This window comes from Poromitra crassiceps, assembly GCF_964638095.1.
Source record: "Poromitra crassiceps genome assembly, chromosome: 23".
Lineage (NCBI taxonomy): Eukaryota > Metazoa > Chordata > Actinopteri > Beryciformes > Melamphaidae > Poromitra > Poromitra crassiceps.
Window position 1 is genome coordinate 18,301,910 of NC_139639.1, and position 16,779 is coordinate 18,318,688.

A 16,779-nucleotide genomic window follows, 5' to 3' on the forward strand; every position below is an offset into this window, starting at 1 on the left:
TATTGACAAATATTTCAGAGGAATGGTACACCTGCAGTCAGTGTCAGAATTTGAACTGATGTGGTCTGGCTGAGGTGCCAAGTCAATGTGAGCTTGAAGAGGGAAATAAAATATAACATTCACTTATCAACCAATGAGCAACTCGTCATGATCATTATAGCATTTAGAGATCTACACTCAATAAAAACAGAAACAAACACGCCATTTGCTCTCAAAAGCCTATTCTGGCTGCATGTATTTCAAAATGAGACATTTTGACATAATTATCAATAACATTTTACTTAAATTACAAAGATGTGATGAATCCAATGAGAATAAAACAAACCAATAGGAAAAGTCATTTCATGTTAGTGTTACGAAAATGACATAATAATATGCACAATACATAGAACTTGAACATTAAAAGTTGTTTTCCAGTCCCCCCCCACCAAAATCATAAACAACAGACAAACAACAACACAATATCAAACACAATACAAAATTCAAACTTTTAAATCCAAATTTGAAGACAGGAAAAATGACCATGTGGGTCATAACTTCTGTTCAAAATAAGTGATATTGCATCTCAAAACGCCTGTTGCCAGGCAGAGTTACACTGAGGCAGTGGTGTTCAGGATTAAGGCCAGTCAAAGAACACCTCAAGAGACAGACAATCCAGTGCTACAGAATATATTCCTTGAGTGTTTATGTTAGGTGAATGTGTTGCATTTCCTCTTTCTGGGAGTCTTCTCCGGGCCTCTTCTTCCAGCCCCTGTGGGGTGTGAGCAAAATGTCTGCATCTGTTTGTGCAAGTGTTCAATCAGCTGTTTATGGGCTTTTCTTCCTCCCCTTCTCCATCTTTCCCTGCAGGCACACAGGGCTCCGGCCTCTGCGCCATGAGGGGGTAAACCACCAAACAGAACTTCTGGCACAGATGGGTCATCTTACCTGGGAGGCAATGGCAAAGACAGGTGAAATAATTTTGTACCGGCAATGGAATTCCTCATTTGAAGGACACTTGTTGGCATTCATCCCGACTAAAACATCCTTTCCACCAATCGTCTGTGCCTAGATCCAGGGTACTTACCTATCATAATTTCTGAATCCACTTCACTGCTGGAAAAGTTTACTTTGTTGTATTTGGTTTGTTTAGCTTCAAACGGCCCAATCACAAGCCAACGAGGGCTTGTAATTAAAGTCACACGGTTCATCTAGTTCTTACTAAAATCTTCCATAACCTTTTTATTTATTTATAATGCTCAAAAGACAGCGGAGATGATTGTGGATTACAGGAGGAACACAGTCCCACCCTCCCCATCACCCTGGGTCCCCAGTTAACACTGGAGTCCTCCTGCTACTTGGGGTCCATCATCAGGACCTGAAAGGGGAGCTGAACATCAGAGCTCTCTCCAAAAAGGCACAACAGAGGATGTACTTTGTACAGCAGCTGAAGAAATTCAAAATACCAAAGGAAAAGATGGTGCACTTCTACACCTCCATCGTTTAGTCCATCCTTACCGCCTCCATCACAGTCTGGTACGCTGCTGCCACTCTCAAGGACATTAACAAATTGCAGTGCATCATCCACTGTGCTGAGAAAGTGGTCGGATGCAGCCTGCCATTCCTTCAGGACCTGCACACCGCCAGGGCGCTGAAGCGGTCTCGTAAAATCATGACCGACCCCTCCCACCCCTATTCATGTACAGTATATATTGTTTAGGACTGCACTTGCAATTTTGTCATTTTGTCTTTTAGATATCTTCTTTTTATCTCTGAATATTGATATGACCGCTACGCTGCATACTTTTTAAGACAAATTCGTTGTATGTAATCTTGCATATTGTGGCAATAAAAGTGATTCTGATTCTGATTTAAAATAACTGGACTGTTCCTTACCAATGGTACTGTCAAAGCACTCTGGCTTGTTTTCCCAGTAGACTCCAAAGAAGTATACAGGGACGCCGGTCATCATGATGGCCAGACCAATGCCACAGACCACCGGCTCAGAGTAGAGGGAGAAGACCAACAGGAAGGCCCAGAACAGCAGGTAGATCACAGGCCAGATGAGGCTCACCTGAAGGATGGGGAACGGTCAGGGCACTAATGAAGTCATGGAGCTTTAATAGTTCCACACAAGTTTCAATGTAGTCCTGACATCCTGTATACTTCACCAAGCTCCAGGATTCACTTTTTCATTCTAGATAGTTTATTTGAATTCAATTAAATTGTATTTTTACAATACAAAAGAGACCCCAAACAAAAGCGAAACATGTTGTAAGTCACATGCAAAATATATCTAAATATTGAAACTTTGGATTGCTGATAAACCAGTCAAAAGCCCTAACTAACGAATAAGCTGGTCTGAGAGTGTCTTTACCTTGATAGGTCGATACATGTTGGGCTGTTGGAAGCGCAGCACAATCTGCCCGGCGACAGTGACGCCATAGAATAGGTAGTTGATGAAGCCCACGTAGTTGATGAGGGTGTAAATGTCACTGGTGCACAGCATCAGCAGAGTGGAGATACACTGAATGGGGTGAGACATGGGGGGGTAGTAATGATTTCTTCACAGCAAGAAGACTTGGGGCACATAGAGGACAAAGAGTAAACAAGTATTGTGTGTGTGTGTGTGTGTGTGTGTGTGTGTGTGTGTGTGTGTGTGTGTGTGTGTGTGTGTGTGTGTGTGTGTGTGTGTGGTAGGACTCACAGTGAACAGCAGGGCCGGGATGGGGGTGCAGCGGCCGACATGAATCATGGCCAGCAGGCGTGGAAGATGGCCTTCCCTCGCTCCAGCAAAGAACAGCCTGAGAGAGAGAGAGAGAGACAGAGAGAAATACTAAACATATTGTCCCCCGCCGGCCACCAGTGATGCTTGGATCAGTCAGTGATTGCCGAGTGTACTTGATATGAGTGCAATCGTATAAGCATTCTCGTATGGGACAACGACAGGACAGATTTACCATATTACCGTATTTCTGTTGCCTACTCTTCTAGGCTTTGCCACCAGGGGGTAAGAGAGACCTCTTAGTCATAACCTGGTCATAACTAGCATAGCCGCTGCATTGTCTGCTTTCGCGCGTTGCTGCGATATGTCAATGTCGCCGCCATAGTGGTCCGGGCAAGCCTGCCCTGTAAACAAATGGAAGTAAACGGGAGAGCTAACATTTATTTCTCAACCGATTTCAATTACCGGTAGTCATTTTTAATATCCAAGGATTTCTGATCATATGCTCATTTACTTTGAAATACTAATAAATAATTATATATATATATATATATATATATATATATATATATATATATATATATATATATATATATATATATATATAAATATATAAAGAGATTATTTTTTTTACTTTTAAGTAGTAATAATTGACCATCATTGAGAAAAATGGTACAACGGTAAATACAATGCTTTCTATATTTTTATAGCAGTGAAAGGATACAGATATAATGTTACTCGAAGACAGACAAGACAAAAATAGAATGGAGTAGTGTTGGTATGGCACTGTTAAATTCATACTTTTTCCCCTTTGTGGAATGGCTGTCCGTTTCAGTCTCTCAATGAAATATAGTGGTGATAATGCTGTCAGAAACTGTGAATTGTACAGTATGAGTTCTGTTTTCATCAATAAAGAGGTCTGTCAAAAGGGAGTATGAGTGCAGATTTACACTAAGGTGATGGATGGGCAGATCCGGAGTAAAGCTGAGTCAGCAGAGTGGGACTGGGATCTGCTGTCAAATATCCTTTGAGACAATATAATTTTCCAACTTCCCATAATCAAACTTCTCTCTAGAGACCAGTGATCCTCACTATTTTCTCCATGAGAGCCTCACTGGCAGGACAAAGTCAATAGGAAAGCCACTTTTACCGCAAAACAAAAGCCACCCTAACCAACCATATCTGCCTACTAATTTGTCATCTAGGGCCCTATGAAATCCGTAACCCCCCCCCCCCCCCCCCCCGTTTTAATGTTTCTGACTTCTGTGTTTTATGGTTCATGCTAATTTTAATCATCAGACAGGGTACACACTACACACCAAAACCGCTGCTGCTCTCTACACATGAAAGTTGACCTAGGTTCTGACAGAGGGGCGGGGCTTAGGAAAGGTCAATTAATGCACAATGACCACAACACTGCACTAGACCAGGGATTTTCAAAGTGGGAGGCGGGCCTCCCCAGGGGAACTCCAAGCAGTTTCAGGGGAGGCTCAGTGAATGGAAGTGAAAAAATATTACATTTGTTATCAAAAGGAGATCACATAGAACAGCCTAAATGTTAAAGAGCTAGTCCAGAGATACAGTAGTTTTGTGGAATTTTACTATTTCCCCCAAAAAATGTATGCATTTGGTGTAGGCCGGCAGCAATATTGTTGTTGACTGCTTATGGGATCAATAACATAATCACGATGCCACAGGCATCCAGGAGTTGAGCGAGGGGGGTGCCTTTTTCCAATCTTTGTCTTGGGGGAGGCCCACAGTCTCAGACTTTGAAAACCACTGCACTAGACAATATAATTTTCCAATGGAGGACATAGACAAAAATGTATGCATGGAAAATGAGATATCTGAAAAAGCACAGTACGCACAGAAGCTGCAAAGAGAGGGAAACAAGAGAGGATGGAGGAGGAGACATGGGGGGGGGGGGGCACAAACTGACCGCGAGGATGTGAAGAGGGAGCCATTGACCCCCCCGAAGGTGGAGAGCGCCACAGAGATGGGCATGATCCATGATACAGCCTCCCATAGCAGCTTCTCTCCAAATGTCTGGGAGTGAGAGTGTTAGGAGCAGAGAGACAGAGAGAAGAGGAGGAGAAAATGGCAAACACCTACTAAAATAGTAGCAACTAATCAAGACATTTCAGAATGACATGTAACAGACAGAGACTATGCGTTACAAGCATTATGCGACAATGATGGGCTCTACATGCATAAATGGCTCATTCGTTCTGATGCTGTGGTTGACTGTGTGTCTGTTCTCACCACTGCCACAGCGTTGGAGGCCAGCAGCTCCTGGGGGCTCATGGCCGTGATGTAGGCCATGTTGGCGAAGACGTAGACGAAGGTGACCAGGGGGATGGAGATAAAGATGGCCCGGGGCAGGTTCCTGGAGGACGAAGGACGAGGTAGACAAAAAATCACTACAACATGGCAGCGCTTTCATCTCGCCTTGTCCCATCTGCTGGGGTGCTACATGCCATACAGTGGTGCACCGTATGGGCCTTTTTCACCAGCAGCCATTTTGTGTCTAAAAGGCAGGAAGTAACATTGGTGCAAGCAAACATTAATGAGGGTTTCCAACTTCCAATCCATTTAGGTGTTCCAGTGCCGGGGCCCTTGTTAATGTTTTGCTTGCACTTGCGGCTGAGGTGAAAAAAGCTAATGGGAACAAATTCTGCGGCTGGAGGGCTTCAGTCAGTATGATGGTCTAAAGCAGGGGCACTCAATTAAAATTCAAAGAGGTCCAGTTCGAGAAAATTTCCTTAAGCAAAGGTCCGGAACATTGTAACGTAGCTTGCATTATGATTCAGTGCCATTGAACTCAATGACTAAAGTAGCTTAATGGTACAATGTCTGTATACAACTGACTGTTAAATCAAGCCAACGTCCTCTACACAGCGGCGATACACACATTCCAGCTCCACCTTTTCTCTTTAGAGAAGTGAGCTATCTATCTATCTATCTATCTATCTATCTATCTGTCTATCTATCTATCTATCCATCCATCCATATATATATCAATCTATCCGTCTGCCCCCTCTGTCTGTCTGTGTCTGTCTGTCGAGCGTTCCCAATGCAAACTTCTCCGTCGGGCAAGTGAATGTGTGTGCGCGCTGGTGTGTGTGTGCTTGCTCATGTGTGGCGCTTCCATAGACAGGTCAGGATCGGATCGCACTTCAACCGAGACATACTGGTTTTGAACTGCCCGTAAGAACAATGAATGGACATGTAAGAGTCATTTGTTTTGACCACGCCATATGAAATTACTTCTATCATCCCCTCCGTCCATGTGTCACTCTCACAGCAGCACTAGGAAACGACAGGGAGAAACGATTCGCTTATTTGATTGGCCGAGTAGCATCACGGTGCGATGATTTACAGCGCATTCATTGGTCTGTGAGCTTCCTGGCAGATGAACCAGTATTACCGTAAAGATTAGAAAAGCATGTGCCGGTTAAAATAGAAAAGCTCCGTGAAAATGTAAGTTATCAATGATTGTAGGTTATAGGGCTCGGTCCGGATAGGACGGCGTCTCGGTCCGGATGCGGACCGGAGTCCGGACTTTGAGGATCGCCGGTCTAAAGTTTAGACCATTTTTAGACCAGTCTAGACTCTAAACTGTGTCAGTTAAGGGGTCCTTGACATGAAGAAGTTTCAGAACCTCTCAAACCATAACTTTTTGTTTGGATTTAGTTGCAAGCACAAAAATTGTGCACAAGAACCCTATGTGCAACTGGCAGAAGTCACATGAGCAAAAGCTTCCAGACAGTGTGTGTGTGCGTGTGTGTGTGTGTGTGTGTGTGTGTGTGTGTGTGTGTGTGTGTGTGTGTGTGTGTGTGTTTCACCTGTATGGGTCGACCAGCTCCTCCGTGACGTAATTGAGGAAGTTCCAGCCTCCGTATGCAAAGGAACCTTGGAGGAAGGCCAGCGCGATCAGGCCGACATCGTAGTCTCGGAAGGTCTCGAAGGCGTGCACTGGCTCCAACCAGTAATAGTGACCTGAGACCAAAACATGACCCAGCTTCATCTATAGCACCTGCTGTCATGCACCACCACAACCTGAGCAGCAGATGGCACCAGATGCCATCTGCTTTTACAGTGTCTGAAGGTCCTTCAACAGTCTCACACTGAACTATCTACATTCAGTCAAAGCATTTAAAATGTCTTAAATACAATTAAACTGTAGCCTTTTAAGTCTTAATTACAGTTGCAGAAGTCTTAAAAAATACCATCTACCAGGAAAACCACCTGGTTACGGAGACTTATATTCCGAATGGTCGGGTGTTTTTCTTTAGTTTTGAGATGTATTTATGTTGAACAATTGTTGAAGTTTTATTCCAACTACATTAAGATGGTCTTAAAAGGGATTCAAATCGCTGAAAGCTACGATTACCCTGTTATAGTCAACTCAGCTATAAACATCCTACTGATATTGACTGAATTGGATTTTAACAAGCTCTGTCATGTTCCCCATGCTTTGAACCACAAATCCTCATCTTGGGTTTCATTATTGATACAGCAGTGGTTCCAAAACTGGGGTACGTGTACCCCTAGCGGTATGTGGAGGTACCACATGGGGTATTTGGAAATGGAAAAATGTAAGACTAAATCATGAAAATAAATTCAATGTTAAAATAAATCTGCTCACGGGGCACTAATTGCAACTCTTTCACTCCATTTCTTATTTTGTAATGTTATAGTCTTCAAAAGGTGGGTTATTAGCATTCATTCATTGCATCATTATGCTATAGTTTTCTCTTGCAGTTTTCTAAGCAAAATGTTGTAGTCGGGTAAATGGGGTACTTGGATTCAGAAATCAGGGAATGGGGGGCTTTGTGAAGCCAAACAAGTTTGAGGATCACTGTGATACAGTATGTTTAACTGGGCACAGATAAGAAGTGAGAATCAACACAAGATCACATCAAAGGGCAGACAAAGTGCCTGTGATGGGCTGCATGTCCAGCTCTCTTCCCACATAAAGCAGGATGTGAGGCGGCTAAGTCGTACGAGTGAGCACGGCTTGGTTGGCTGGGTTTGGCACTGTAGCTGTGTAGAGTGTGGCTGTGTAGAGTGTCGCTGGGGATTATGAGCGGGATGAAGAGCTATGAGTTACTCTAATCCCTCTTTCACGTTGGGATCACTGAAATCCCGTGGGAGGCACAAGGGGGACTGTATTGTGATGGTAGCTAAAGCATTTCCTCTCCAACGGCAACAGTCCGCCGTCCATTTTTTGCCATTTTGGAATCGTGTCTTGCGAGATAAAAGACATCGACGGAGAGAGAGATGGAGAGAGAAGTTGAGAGCGAGTGAGAGAGACAGACTGGACCAGCCAAGTCAATCTACCTTTGCAGACCTGGACGATTCCCATGACTATGATGAGGCCCAACGCCAGAAGCTTGCCAGTGGTGAAGACATCCTGGACCCGCGTGGCCCAGCGCACGCTGTGGCAGTTCACCCACGTCAACAGCACTGAGGACAGGAAGAGGACACATGATAAACCAACAATAGGTTCCCATTATACCAGAAGTTACAGTCACATTTGTGTGATCTACAAGGTGGGCGAAGGATTCAATAGACATGACAGACATCACTTGTACCAGAGGCCTGCAGAATGCTGCCAGGTTCACCTGCTGCTCTCTCTCTCCGTCTCTCTATTGGGCCCTTTTCACAGCGGCCATTTTGTGTTGAAAAGGCCGGGTAAACATAGATGCAAGCAAATCATTTTACGTGCGATCGGCCTGAAACTTTTAGGACGTGTAAAGAGCACCTGTGCGGGTGACCTGACTGAGCCTGATTTTTTAATTAGGTAATTGCCCTAATTACGTATTGATGTGATGTATCATGTCACTCGAGCAGTGAAACCTGGTCAAATGGCCCCGAGTACCTATAACTACGCTATAATCTACACTAATGGGACTGTTCAGAAGCTGCCAGAGTGAGCTGCAGAACATCTCATGCTGACACTGACTAGCTCGTCTCTGTGGGCTGCAGGTTGAAACAGGGAGATGTGACACAAACATGTCAGGTAAAATTATGCTTCGGTGTGTTCAATAGATTTCCACAGGGAAGCACTGCAGGAGACAGATGTTTTCAGAGGATTGCTTTTAAAGCCAAAGTTATTTTTCTTCTCTTTCACAGCTGTCTAGGGCGGCTCATGTAAATTCTGCGCATTTTAATATCAAGACAATACATTATGTGATAGCGTTTATGACAATACTAAAAACACTCATTCGCACAGAGAGATTTTGCAGGCTATTGTGCTCTACAACAATATTGTGTTCAACAACCCTTAACAATGGATAGGCAAGAGTTTAATGTAAAAAAGACAGATGTTCATCACAAAGTGCAGCTGCAACACAGAAGAGCATGTCATCCCCCTAATTGAGACACTGTAGATGCCAAAATGAAATTCTGGTTTTAGGCAAAACAAATCAAAACGTTAACAGCAAAATATAAAACGCTCTCCTAAATGACCATCCAGGGAAAGCTGGTCTCACTGGATGCTTGTCTCTCTCATCCCTCTAAGCACCACAGACCTGCCAGGTTGATAAGCGCGTGTGTGCCGTTTATTGACGTCACATCATTTCCGTTTGTTTTTCAAACAGCCATCTCTCGCTGCCATCTGTGCAAATTTGAAAATGGGCTCAACGTTCACCAGGGCCTCACTACGCTGTATCATGGCATGGACTGTATCTGTCGCCATACTGAAGACTTCAGCAGGCAAAATGCAATCACTGCAATCTAATCTTACAAAATGCGGCTCAATTTTCTGACTCACGCAGGCAGACGGCGGCCAGCAGGCGGAGGGCGGGGCCCGGGGGGAGGCAGGTGGGGAAGAGCGGCTGCAGGATGTAGTTTGAGAAGGTGAGGGCGATCACAGCCTGGTTGGTGGGGTAGATAACCAGCACCGCGATCCACAGACGCAGGAACCTGGGCGACAACGCAGGAAGCACGTTAATGAGACATAGCAACACACTCATGTCACACGCACGCAAGCGCACGCACGCGCACACACACACACACACACACACACACACACTAAAGCAAAATGGAGTAGGACAACAAAAAGCACTAATTGCCACATTAGCATATCGACTAAATGTTGCATTACTCTATAATGTAATGTGCACTAGTGCATTGTTGTGAAAGACAAGAGAGATGAGCAGAACTGGGTCAGTGACGTCCTGGGGTTGTTGGGAATACACAACTACACTACAAGGGGTTGTTATTGTAATGTGTGCATGGCTATTTAGGAGGCAGTGTTACAATGTGACTGTGCGTGCGTGCGTGCGTGCGTGTGTGTGTGCGTGTGGTGTGTGTGTGTGTGTGTGTGTGCACACGTGTGTGCGTGCGTGTGTGTGTGTGTGTGTGTGTGTGTGTGTGTGTGTGTGTGTGAGTGAGATTAATTACAAAAGGCTCACTAGAACTTTGTCAATTTCTGAGGGTGCTTTCATGTAGCATAATCCCCATAGGCTGCGGAACCGGTAGTGCCGGGGGGCCTACCTACTTTTGAATATCAAACCAGTAAAAAGAAAGAATCTGATTCTTTGCGCATAATTGCACAAACGGGGCGCTCTCTTCCCCTCCTCTCTCTGTCTCACAGCCTGCTGTCATGGAGCAGCGTTCAGGTGCGTCTCTCAGAGGAACGCACATCCTGGGAATACTGAGAGAATGCGACTGCGCTCGCGAGGTTGTGGAACAGGTCGGTTCGGTAAGGCCACCGTCAATCTGTTCGCCTCAACGGAAAATGTGCACTCTCTTATGGTCTTCTCGCTACAGGAAGGGACCCCCCTCCCCCCGGGTCGAGATGCACTGGCTCCTCAGTGGCTGCAGACACTCCTGTACACGTTTCTTCCGGTGGCGCTGATCCTCCTGACCACACTGGGGCATGTGCACGTAGGGATATTAACTATGATTCTGGTCGGCCCACGTTGGCCCAAGAAAGCATGATTCACAGAGATAATTTCTCTTCTGAATGGGAGACCGTAGCGCCTACCAATGTGCAGAGCTCTGCCATCAGATTGGGCACCTTTGGGGGGGGGGGGGGGGGGGGGTGATACCGCAAGAACCACATTCATTTGAGACATATTTTAAAATCTATCTCATGTAATCTCAAACATTCATTAATCTGGGAACCCAACCAATTTCTGCATTGGTATCACAAGGGATAACATTTTCGTCTCATTTTTCTCTCACCCAGCCAGTCCGCCAAAGATATCCTTGACGTAGGCATAGTCTCCCCCCGACTTGGGGATGGTCACGCCCAGCTCGGCATAGCAGAGAGCACCGATAGCAGTGATGACTCCAGTGATGACCCACACGATGATGGCCAGACCCACTGAGCCGGCGTTCTCCAGAACCCCCTTAGGACTCACGAAGATCCCCGATCCAATTATGTTGCCTGGGAGAGTGAAAAACAAGAGAGGCACAGAGAGCAGATTAAGAAACAACGCTCATCCAGGAACTGATGCTGTCATTCAGTGGTTCTCAACGTGAGGTCCGGGGACCACCAGGGGCCCTTCAGGGGGTTCCAGGTGGTCCCTAGCAAATTGATGAATTGTTCAACGTGATTTAATTTACAAAGTTAACACGATTAGAGAATGTAGAAGAAAGACTGTTTTGATCTTATCTCTCTGCCTACAATACAGACAGTCATGGAGTTCTGGACAAAATCATAATTATCTGACAATACAAATATTCTCAGATTTGAGTTTTGAGACAAGAATCTCGTAAATGTAGGGGTCCATGGGTCTAATGCGGACTAAATTAGGGGTCCTTGATATGAAAAAGTTTGCGAATCACTACTGTAATTCATGCAATATTTCAAACAAACCCTAACAAAATAAGCACGGAAAGTTACATCATCAGTTATCTGTATCAGGAAGGGCGGTATTGCAGATATAACATGTTCATGAACAGGGAGAGAAAAACAAGGGCATGAAAAAACGAGCACAAGAAAACAAATGTGAAACGTCGGCAGAGCAGAAAGAGGACTATAACGGAACGTGACCATTTCCTGTCACTTATTCCCCAGCTTCCTGACTGCAGACCAATCGCATGAAACAACTCGAAAATCCCCTCTCATCTACTACTGCTCAGTGTGAAAGCTCTAGTTCCTGTTCTGGATCACCCTAGGAAAATTAATTTGCCCCTCTCGCTTGACTACTGTGAAGCACTGCCAGCATTAGTTGTGATATATCAAGTATACTAAATGGATGTTTCTCTCTCATAAAGGTCACATTCAGCAGCCCATATCAAAGCTATTGCGGTCAGGATCAAATTCAGGCTGGTGATAGTCTTGCCTGCCTGATAATGATTTTCCCCACATACAGCATTAACTCTCTCCCATACAGCATTAACTAACCCCCGCCCATACAGCATTAACTCAGCCCCCTTGAAAAAAGAGAAAGGGTAGTGTCCATAATTCAATAATTACCCCTTCCACTCAGTAAAAATCCATGTTCCGTTTTGGTTTGCGCAGTACAGCGATTCAATGAAAGAGATACAGCCGGAAGAAATGTGAAACGCCAAACAAAAGAATGAAATTAAAATGTTTAGAAATGGATTAACCTGTGCTGTGCTGAGTTATGATGAGTCGTTGCACTCTTTTATCCATAAAGATCTATTAATCATATGTGGGTGAATGGAGAAAGTGTGCAGGGTCCGGGTGGTTTCCTGCTGAATGGTGCTTCATCCATGCTGCTACGGATTGTAATGGAAATTGCAATCGTGACACCGGCGGGCGAGCATTAGTGGGATTACTTTTTTATCGACTTTCGCTGCATGTGTGGGAGGCAAGGAGGGACCGAGGAAGTGTGATGGCAGCCAGCGAATCCCCCGCAAGCATGAAAGTGACATTGAATGAGCGAGAGCAAGATGTACGATGCTGCTTGTGCACTGGAGATTTGGCGAGCAATCAAGACAGAGAGACTCGATAGAGAGAGGCTGAGGGTAAAAATAAATATTCAATAGGGAAGAGATTTCACAGCCGGTAGTGTTCAGTGCAATGCAAATGTCGGTGATCACACTCGAATTCAGTAACATGCCTGACATCCCCAACAAGCAAATACCTTGTGAATGTTATATTCATTTCAAATACAATACTGGATAACAAATAAAATGAATGATTTGCATCATTCAAGTCAGTTTTGTGGCAACTAGGGCCCCCTAGGGTCGCCCGCTGTGCGGTCTTGCCCGCAGCTCGGCTGCTGCGTGGCCTCGCCTGATCTATTGGCATGTACAGCGCACAATCACCTGCTCTATTGGCATGTGCAGTGTACAATCCCATCACTGATGACTTCACTGTCACTGATGATGTCACAATGCATATAACATCACTGATGATGTCACAATGTCTATGCCATCATCAGTGCCTATGCCTTCATCAGTGATGTCATAAGATGTTTTCGTCAATAATGACGTCACTGATGATATCAATTGATGATTTCATAGACATCATCAGTGCTGTGACATCATCAGTGGGACAAAAATGTAAACAGACAGAACCCACTTACTCAATTTTATATAAGAAGAAAGAAGATATAACGAAAAAAGTCCGCACACAGTATATGCTGTCCCATGCTTTAATGATCCCCTCCAACCACAAACAACGTTTCGCCCAGCAAGGGCTTCGTCAGGTTTTTAGAAAGAAGATAACCATAAAACATGCCATGACAGCCCACAACTTGCAGGATTTTTCACTTGTGGTTGACACAGAATCAAGTTCATTATGCTACAACGCAGTTCTCAAAAACTCCTAGGTTTCCTTCAGGGTGCATGTTCCAGTGGGTCCCCAGCAAAAAGGGGAATCAATTATTTTCACTATAATTCCATCCATAAGTAACACAATGACAGAATGTACAGTATGACTATTTTGGTCATGTGTTTCATACACTTTCTGTAATAAGATGTCTAAAAGCAAACATCTTATCAGATGGGGGACCCTGGGACAAAATCTTATGAAATGGGGGTCCATGGTCTTGCGTCAGTTCAGGTCATAGAGACAGTCCGCATGTCTGGGAACGCCCACAAAATGTTAAATGGTTGGCGCACGAGTGGGGTAAAACCGCCGATATATCTCTCTCTCTCGTAACGGACAAGCCCGTCTTTTATTGTCACACGAACACCCCAATACATGCATGCAGCCACAACACACTCATGCTGACGGTGGCCGGTGAAAAGTGTCCTCTGCATTTAACCCATCCAGGCATGTCCTTTCCTCCGAGGGGCAGGCCAGGAGCAGTGGTCGCTTTCTCGTACAGCGCCCGGGGACCAACTTCGGATGTTGTCGTCACTGGTCGGATGACGATGACGATCTGATCTTCTGCATGTTTTTAGTGGGGGGGTTATATACGGAGGAAGCCCCTGGGGGGTACGGGGAGAACATGCAAACTCCACACAGAGAGAAAGGCCCTTACGACGAGATACCCCACCTGGGCAGTAGGCACTGAAGATATGGGGGGGAACACAACCACAGCGCCCACAGTGTCCCAGGCGAGAATCAAACTCAGGACCTTCTGACTGTGAGGCGACAGCGCTACCGACTGCGCCATCTCATGGGCTGACTCACCAAAAGACGGTGCTGCGGCTCTAAACTACATGTTTGGGGGTTCTAGAGCAGAACACAAGACGTCTGCTCAGATGTGCGTTTACTGCGGTGGTTAAATCCCCGATCGTGTCTGCCTGGGCTGGGCTATCAGCTAAATTCTAACTTTGCTGAATGGATAGAACGGGGGAATTTACCCCACCCTGACCCCGCCCCCAGGCTAACCCAGCGTCTATTGTGGGCGTTCCTAGAGCCTGTATGGGCGTTCCCAGACATGCGGACTGTCTCTATGGACCTGAAAAAGGTTGAGACCCGCTCTATAAAGGATGCAAACCCAGGTTAACTCAGTTTATCAACCATTTTAGTCTGACAATTGTTCCAGAGATAAATAATTATTGTTTTTTCTTCAAATGTAATTTATTTTTCCTCAGACTGGTGGTTGCTTTGTGATGCTCGCTGACTGGAAGTCATGGCTCACCCACATTTTCTCACCACTAAACCTACTTACTGCATGGTGACATATTGGGAACAGGCCAGCACATGGCTGGATCGACTTACCCACTATAATACCACAGGCGCTACCCAGGCCGATCTCCTTCTTCAGAGCCACCCCGGAGCTGCCTGCCTCTTCCCCGGCATCAGACTGGGAGTCTCCGGGCTCCGACTGGCCGCTGCTGCTGCTCCGCTTCCTTGGACCCGCGGTCATCCTGAGTTCCTCCTCTCTCCAATATCCCCCCCTTTGACAGGTGACACCGCTCTGCCCACAAACCAGTAAACAAACTTACACGTTTACACAAATTTAAGGCTAAGGCAGGCTACCAGAGTTTTGTTGGAAGAAAAAACCCTGTTTCATTACTTTACTATCTGACACAGTATGAAAGATGCTATTCGAGTGACATTCTCAAAAAACACAATTCCCCCTTTGTCCTACAACTCTTGCTACTATAGCAACAATGCTTCTGAATGTCAAACGTGCTGATGCCAGTGCCCCCCCCCCCCCCCCTTCTTATGTTGGCTACAGCGGTGCTATAATTAGAAACGACATTACAGCATTAATAATTCAATGAGTGCAACGCCCACTGTCACCTAAGCGGATCTGAAATGAGCAGATAGGCCACAGACTTGAAACCATGTGAGTGTGTACAAAATGTGGCAACTAATTTTAAGAAACCAAACTGGTCAGTAATGGGTGAACTTCTGTGCTTTAACACTACAGTATTGTGGAGGGTTAACCCAGGATTTGCAATTACACCGAACAATATGACCCTCCAAAATGTAGTTACTTTTGTTTCTAAATTGAGGCAATTCATAAAACGGACACTCACCTGTCACCTTTTCAGTTGCGGCGACTTGGAAACAATGTATATATTTCCACTTGAGAAGTGCCTGCTAAGTGACGGACTGCATGTTCAGCATTATTTCTGTCGGCTCGGCTGTCCGCGAGCAGGATAACAAAAGACTCGCAGCTGACACCGTCTACGGGAAATGGAAAAGCTTGTTATTTACGACCAATCAGCGCGTCCCAAACTGTCAACATGCCTCAAGCCCCGCCCTCACAAACATAAAGTAAAGTGTTTGTAAATGCAGATTTAAAAATTGTAGTCATTTCAAAAGTCATTTATTTATTTGAGATCAAATACATTTAGGATATAAGCCTACTAATATGTAGCTACTATAGTATTAAAAAAAAATAGGCTACTTGAATGAAGGTCGTCACACACACACACACACACACACACACGCATTTTTTTTATTTCCTTTTGCAATTCAAATTCAAACAGAAGAATTTTATAACTAAATCTGTTATTATATAAAAGCCATAGCAAGTCACACTAAGGCACTGCACTCCGAGGAGCTGAGTACATATATTCAAATTATAATAGGCCTGTTTGGTAGCCTACATTTTCTGTCACATCCATGAGCTCACTATGCTGTGCAGCCCTTATTACATTTTATTTATGACATTTCCTTGTTGTAATGCTACAAATGCAAAGGCTGACAAAACATTTAAATCCTAATTTAGCTCGGTGGCTAGGCCTCTTCTTCAGCAACTGCAGCTTCTTAGATATGTGCCAAGAAGGGCGTGTTTCTACATGATAAGACGACATGGGGAGTGTTTGCGGGTCTTCAAGAGCAGACAAGTAATGTAGTGAACTATTTGTTCTAAATCTGGCAAGCAGGTTACGTGCTTATAAAGTGGGCCCAACGTTCAAATAAAACAGCACATTGGAGAATGAGAGGTTCTGGAGGAACCAGATATACTCATACTGTAATTACATCATGTTGAACAGGCCCCTGACAGCTGTGACTGAGAAGCATGTTAGGTGCTTTTGCAGCGTCTAGGAGAGCTGAATTGATTTTGACAGTTGCACTGATACAGAAACAAGTGTGTAGTGTAAATGTGTCCAGTTTGGATTTAGCCCATTAAATCTATGGCAATCACCTGTAAGGAGCTTTGTGCCTGAGCTAATAGAGCATCAGTCATTCCTATTTTCCTCTTGACAATGGGCTATGGCAATGTTCAGGACAC

At 44.9% G+C, this 16,779-nt stretch overlaps 1 protein-coding gene across 2 annotated transcripts; it reads right to left on the reverse strand.

The window, feature by feature from the left end:
• Positions 1 to 243: 243 nt before the first annotated feature.
• slc7a8b (solute carrier family 7 member 8b) lies at positions 244 to 15,697 on the reverse strand. Of its 2 annotated transcripts, XM_083659510.1 has the most exons (12): positions 15,575 to 15,697; positions 14,808 to 15,006; positions 10,901 to 11,105; positions 9,483 to 9,634; positions 8,048 to 8,173; positions 6,550 to 6,703; positions 4,967 to 5,090; positions 4,644 to 4,750; positions 2,687 to 2,783; positions 2,357 to 2,506; positions 1,876 to 2,053; positions 244 to 927 (listed from the first exon to the last, which is right to left on the reverse strand). In XM_083659510.1, the coding sequence occupies exons 2-12, from the start codon at positions 14,953 to 14,955 to the stop codon at positions 800 to 802; spliced, it is 1,569 nt and encodes a 522-aa protein (XP_083515636.1). In that variant the 5' UTR covers positions 14,956 to 15,006; positions 15,575 to 15,697; the 3' UTR covers positions 244 to 799. The 2 variants fall into 2 exon arrangements, with proteins under 2 accessions (XP_083515636.1, XP_083515637.1); XM_083659511.1 differs by lacking the exons at positions 14,808 to 15,006; positions 15,575 to 15,697 and adding an exon at positions 12,959 to 13,024.
• Between the last annotated feature and the right edge of the window lie 1,082 nt (positions 15,698 to 16,779).

Coding starts and splice junctions, on each gene's coding strand:
- slc7a8b (XM_083659510.1), bottom strand. CDS start 14,955: ATGACCGCGGGTCCAAGGAAGCGGAGCAGCAGCAGCGGCCAGTCGGAG. Junction 5,091..6,549: donor GAGCTGGTCGACCCATACAG/GTGAAACACACA, acceptor TTCGTCCTCCAG/GAACCTGCCCCGGGCCATCT. Junction 928..1,875: donor GTGCTTTGACAGTACCATTG/GTAAGGAACAGT, acceptor ATTGCCTCCCAG/GTAAGATGACCCATCTGTGC.